We start from the raw sequence: 6,171 nt of genomic DNA, 5'->3' as shown, positions 1-6,171 counted from the left end.
GTCTGAACTACCGGTTACTCGCACGTTTTAGAAACATCGCATCATTGCAAAAAAGATATTCTCGCAATTCTAGCTTCAAGTCCAATATTAAAACATAAAATTATAAGAAACATGCTACAATAACAACAAATATTTCCACGTGTTGATCCAACCATTTCTTTTATTAACTAACCATATAATAACAATAATATTATTATTACACTTCTCACCGCAATATTAGTTTGTATAAATTATGTACCGAACAAGATTTTACATGAAATAATTGAATATTTGTTTTTAAAAATTGGAATGCATATACTGCTGAAACTTATTAATGTTCTTAAAAGTCATTGTACATGTTGTCCCACCTAACTCTTGGATTAACTAATATGTCTTATTCTTAATTTATTTTATTTTGTAATCTTATACTCAAGTCTAAATAAATATAATTATATTAAATATTTGGAGAGTTTTTTTTTATCACCTATAATAGTTTTATCAACTTGAATAAGATTATCTCTAATACTTATAATTTAGAGAAAAATAATTATGTTTAATAAATACAACTGAATTAAATACTCGAAGAAAGAATTCTATTTGGTTTAAATAATTTTTTAATAATTATGTTTAAAATAAAAAATTACTACACATATACATTATAGTTTTTATATATATTGTTCTATTGATTGGAGCCATTTTTTAAACAGGAGTTAAAGTGAAAAAACAAGATTTTAACAGTAAGTGAAATAAAGCAAATTATTATCCATATGAAAAAAATTCTAAGAATTTAAAATTAAAAGAGATTAATATCAACTTTTAAAATTAATTTCAAGTGATTAAATATGAAAAATTTTATTGAAAAAATATTTGTTTTATAAAAATTATAGAAACATAATAAATATATTTTGATAAAATTCTATTATTTTTCAATACTTAAAATTGGTTTTATAAGTTGTTAATATTACATAAAAGTATTAAAATTATTATACTAGTCTTTATGGGTGAATCTGAAGGCACAAAGTTAATAAAGGCGTTAAGGTGACAATGGATCCCACTCCCACTTGTGAGCAATCGATAACTTTAGAGCGCAACGTGGGTTGGGATGGGTGCGATGATATTAATATGAAACCCAACATATCTTATATTATCCCATACCCCATTCCTAGCAAAGTCTAATGCAACCCACCTACTCGACCCATTGGATGAAGATATTTTTCATCAGAAAGACACCCATTATTAATTATTAATATAAAAAATGGGGGAAAAATAATAAGTGTGTAGTCTTACCACTTGCAAAGAAATTAGAAAATTGTGGCCAAAGAAAGCCTCCAACTTCAAGGCACCACCCTTTTCTGATGTCCTTAGCTTGAAAGCACGCTCTGACCAACGAGAAAAATGAGTGATGCCAAAAATCAATCTAAATTCTTGTGACCATTCGTGGTTGGTCTTCTTCAGATGAGTCTCACGCCCAGTTGTCAAAACATGCATCCTTAGCCCTTCTCTTCCGTCACCTTCCCGTGCCATTTGAAAGCGATTTTTTCAACACACAAATTTTAAGTGAAAAAAAAATTATTTTATTGTAATTTAATATTAGTATAATTTATTAAATTACAAAATAACATAAAAAATATAAAAATAACGAATCATGTTTTAAAATAATTGGAATTAAACCCGAAAGATTTTCTTTGCAGCCTTAGAAGAAGAAAGAGAGAGAGGTGGCGTTAAGGCACATAAGCTTTAAATGCGAGTTGGTTGATAGTAGTTTCTTTCAATCTTCTCTTATGGACTAAGCATTGTGAAAGAGCGCGTATTTTATTCTCATTGTTCTTCTTAGTATTATTGTTATGATATATTATTAACTCCTCCTTAAACCCAAATCTCGTGACATCACAGACCGTGCCCCCTTTGCTTATTTCATTTGTGGGTTTCCGATTAATCTCAAATTCGTGCAATTTGTGAGATACCCAGATGGATTTTGTGCCAAATCCGTGTCCTTTGCGTTCATTTGCGTTTGGGAATCTCCTTGAGAGGGTTAAGCAGCTTGGCACCCTCGCCGTTTCTGTTGTCATTGGCAACATCTTCTCCGCGATCTTGACTTTCTGCTTTGCATTTGGTTCGATTCTTCTACCCCTTTTATTAATTTCCATTTCCATCCGTTACATTTCTTGCACTAAACCTTGATCTGCTTTTGTTTTCCTCTTATTATTGGTTTTCCACTTTCCCCCTCTTTTTTTAATAATTTTTTAGGGGTGAATTGCCATTGTCATTGTTCGGTGTTGTACGATGTTGTTTTTTTTTTTTTAAATCAGGGAGTTTCGCCTGAGACTGAACTGTCCTTTTTTTTTTCTTTTGTATTTTTCGTGAGAAAAAAAAAATGAAACTTGGGACTTCTTGGTTGGATTGTTTTGTTTATGTTTTACTCATGTTGTCTTATTTGGCTGCTTCCAACTTAAAAAAGTCCAAAGTTGTGGTTCATGTTTTTGTTTCCTTAAACGTTAAGCTGTGGCATGTGCTTTCCTTTGACGGCCAAGTGGTTCTGATGGGTTGTTTTGTCTGCAGTGGGCACTTTGTTGGGGGCTTTGACAGGAGCTTTGATAGGCCAAGAAACTGAGAGTGGCTTCATTCGAGGTGCTGCTGTTGGTGCCATATCAGGAGCTGTTTTTTCCATTGAGGTGTTTGAATCCTCTCTTGTTCTTTGGCAATCTGATGAATCTGGGATTGGGTGTCTCTTATATTTGGTGAGTTACTCAGCTTTCAGGGCCCTTTCAAATTGGGATATTTTGTTGGTACATAAACTTATTGTGTAGCTACATGATTGCAATGGGATCTTTTGTTGGTTGGTAAACTTGTTTGTTGTGTAGCGTCATGATTGCAGTGTTGTAGCCACATGAGTTTTCTTTATCATTTAGAATTACATGTTGTGTAACCTAATGTCTTTGAATTATACAGATTGATGTTATTGCTAGCTTACTGAGTGGGAGACTTGTGCGCGAGAGGATTGGTCCAGCCATGTTGAGTGCTGTCCAAAGTCAGGTAATTTGCTTTTGTACAAAGGACTTATTACAGTAATGAGAATGAAATTTGCATATGCACTTACTCATCTTGCTGACATCTCTGCTTTTTCTGATCAGATGGGTGCTGTTGAAACCAGCTTTGATGAGGTTCAAAACATCTTTGACACTGGTGGTGCCAAAGGTTTGTCTGGAGATTTGGTTGAAAAAATCCCAAAGACCAAAATTACGAAGGACAACAATGTTGATGCTTCCGGTGATAGGGTTTCTTGTTCAGTTTGCCTGCAGGTTAGTTTTTATAGTTTTTCTTGTTAATACCAGTAGTAATCAATACCTTGAATGAAGTGTCTCTAAGATTGTGTTTTTTTATTTTAACATTTCTGCATTTGTCCATATCCAGGACTTTCAGCTTGAGGAGACAGTTAGAAGCTTACCTCATTGCCATCACATGTTTCACTTACCTTGCATAGATAAGTGGCTCTTCAGGCATGGTTCTTGCCCATTATGCAGAAGGGATCTGTAATTTTGTATATGCATAGCACAGCCCGTTAAAATCTATTTTTTTTGCTTTTGTTAATATGCTTATTTAATTCTAGGACTTACACTCGGTTACATCTAGTTGGAGCCATGCAGTTTGAGTGGTATCATTGTACTAAAGTAGTGTAAAGAAAATTTTGAGCTAAAACAGTTTCCCCCTGTATATGGATGAGTGAATGACCGTTTTTCCATTGTGTCTCCACTTTTTTCTCTGTTCTATTTTATTTTTACGTTACCTTTAACTTTTGGAATAAAGAACAAGACGGTAATCTAACCGTAGTGATTTTTAATATTGCCAAAGGTTGAGGAGTCTCACTTCTTTGTTTTCAATATCTGTATGTGAACTTGGTTCAAGTAATTGGTTCCTAATATTTGCTTTATTCTGAATATAAACATTTTACAAGAGTTTTTAAACCTCATTGAAGCTAAAGATTTTGCAGTTACTAGACAAAGATTGACCTTACAGGATATTAGAGATTGTGTACATTATGAAACTGGGTCCTACCCTTGTATTGATCATATTCATACAACTTTGTTTTCATATATTTTTTTTTCCAAACTTTGTTTTCACTTGAACTTCTTCACAAGCAATTATTTGAACAATTTTTGTCAAGCTATTGCCATAACAAACTGGAGCTAACCTAACAAGTGTCGGTCATTATAATCCTACAGCTCAGATGAAGCCCATGGTTTAGTGTCAATACTTTTTTATTAAGGAAATTTTAATTTTTCCAAGCTTAAATTTTGCAGTATTTTATTTAAAAGTAAGTTTATCAGACATATTATTAAACTTTTTTTTCAGATTATGTCATGATATTGTAATACTTTTCATCTTATGTAATTAAGAAACTATTCGAGTTCACTTTATTTTTTAACCATTTTGTTAGTTTTATATATGTTATAGAAAATAAGTCACCTTAAATCATTTTAACTTTTGTTGGAAACAAAAAGGATAAGTTTGAAAAACAGAATAAAAGTAAGAAGAGAAGTGTTAATAACATAATATATCGAGTGTCTGTTGACAATCTTTCTTAACTACTCTTATCTTTGTCTTCTTAAAACAATCTTAATCAAAAGGTTGTTATATTTATATTCCATTGTTATTCCTACATTTTCAAAATATAATAATTTAAAAGAACCATGTTTTGTGTCAATAATACTGGTATAAACTTCATACAAAATATTTCAACACAACAAATTGAAGACTAATTGATAAGAACAGAAGCTTACCAAAAATACAAACTACCATCGAGCCAGGAGCTTTAAAGGACAACATACTCATCATTGCGGCATTAACCTCTTCTTTAAGAACAGGATCAATTAGGGCCAAGAACTGTGCTTGACTAATCTATGGAAAATTCCCGATCCCCTGGCAATGAGGTCAGTCTCATTAGAGTAAAAAAAATTTTGATGATAGATAAAGAGTTTCCACCTTCAACCTAAAAGATTCTAATAATAGGAAAAGACCATAAATTTTATTCCTTTTACTTCTAACCAAAATCTGTGTATAAAAACTTTATATTGCGATCCCCAAATGAACCCATTTTCTCTTAGGATGTCTAAAACCAAAAATGATCCTCTGACACTACACTTCACTGTATTTCTTATGAAGTCCTTTTTCCGAATTAATAATCTCAGAAGAATCACGTTTCTTCAACACCTTCTGAACACATCTATTTCTGGCCTTTAATCATTTTTTTCCTCTTAAAAAGATGGTCCCAAAATTCTACTTTCTAATGTGTCATCACGGGATTTTTATAAGCTAGAGATGACTTCACTTCATGCTCCTCTTCAATCCAAGCTTTCCTGCACCACATTAAAGAAATACTCACGAGTCGTCTAAGCAACCAGAAATCTAAAGGGTCTATTTTCCTTATCATCTCCCATTATATAAAAACAACAAAGCAAAATAAGACAACGATCAAAACGCAATATATTAATGTTCTCCACATAAGCTTCTAGAAAGGGCCAAGGTTCTACTCAAACTCTTAATTAGAAACAGTGCATGTACATTGACTACATTTGAACCACGTAAAACGACTTCATGTCAATTGCCCAAGGTCTAGCAAATTACAATATTCCACAGTCTTAGAAAATTTAAAAGCTCTATGTATTAACATTGAACCCTCCTCCTTTCACCATTGATGGCATCAACATCTCATTAAAATCACCAAGAACCAAGGAAATTACATCAACGATTGTAACATTAATATTAGTATCCTCATATATAACACATCTTCTGCCAAAACCTGGAAGCATTGCTAAAGCCATAATATATAGGTCTCTAGTAAGACAAAGAAATGGTGTAAAGTTAATTACAAACCAAATTTTTAGCATGCCTTCTACCAGGCCATTAACTGATCACGCAATAAACATCGAACTTTGTCCACGTGCATGCAATGCACGAAGAACTAACATCAATATGCGCCACTGGAGGGTTTCCACTAATTACAGCATCATCAGTGAATCAACGTTGATCGTAGGAAAGAAAGAAGATAACTTCTGCCAATGGGCATGAATTGATCAATCTGACCGAAAAGGACAAACATTATCCACTTTTCCATGAATGTTATAGACATTGTTGATTACATAGAGGCTCTAATGACGTAGGGTTTGGTTTGTAGGTTGGACATTACATGGGTAA

The 6,171-nt window shown here is 32.7% G+C and overlaps 1 protein-coding gene across 2 annotated transcripts; it reads left to right on the top strand.

Annotated features, from left to right (window-relative positions):
* The first annotated feature begins 1,662 nt into the window (after positions 1-1,662).
* On the top strand, positions 1,663-3,723 carry LOC113869116 (NEP1-interacting protein 1-like). Of its 2 annotated transcripts, none has more exons than XM_027505267.1 (5): positions 1,663-2,092; positions 2,539-2,717; positions 2,929-3,012; positions 3,111-3,278; positions 3,391-3,723. In XM_027505267.1, the coding sequence occupies exons 1-5, from the start codon at positions 1,948-1,950 to the stop codon at positions 3,511-3,513; spliced, it is 699 nt and encodes a 232-aa protein (XP_027361068.1). In that variant the 5' UTR covers positions 1,663-1,947; the 3' UTR covers positions 3,514-3,723. The 2 variants fall into 2 exon arrangements, with proteins under 2 accessions (XP_027361068.1, XP_027361067.1); XM_027505266.1 differs by having other exon boundaries at positions 2,929-3,032; positions 3,101-3,278; positions 3,391-3,699.
* Positions 3,724-6,171: the final 2,448 nt, after the last annotated feature.

The sequence above is a fragment of the Abrus precatorius genome, unplaced genomic scaffold (genome assembly GCF_003935025.1).
Source record: "Abrus precatorius isolate BTA unplaced genomic scaffold, Abrus_2018 Scaffold6, whole genome shotgun sequence".
NCBI classification, from domain to species: Eukaryota; Viridiplantae; Streptophyta; class Magnoliopsida; order Fabales; family Fabaceae; genus Abrus; species Abrus precatorius.
The sequence above is the reverse complement of the archived record's forward strand: the minus strand, read 5'-3'. Positions and strand labels throughout refer to the sequence as shown.

What these genes read in the sequence shown, in the direction of transcription:
- LOC113869116 (XM_027505266.1), top strand. Translation starts at nt 1,948, where the DNA reads ATGGATTTTGTGCCAAATCCGTGTCCTTTGCGTTCATTTGCGTTTGGG. An exon ending in TTGGGTGTCTCTTATATTTG is followed by an intron (nt 2,718 to 2,928) that starts GTGAGTTACTCA and finishes TGAATTATACAG; the next exon opens with ATTGATGTTATTGCTAGCTT. An exon ending in GTAATTTGCTTTTGTACAAA is followed by an intron (nt 3,033 to 3,100) that starts GGACTTATTACA and finishes CATCTCTGCTTT; the next exon opens with TTCTGATCAGATGGGTGCTG.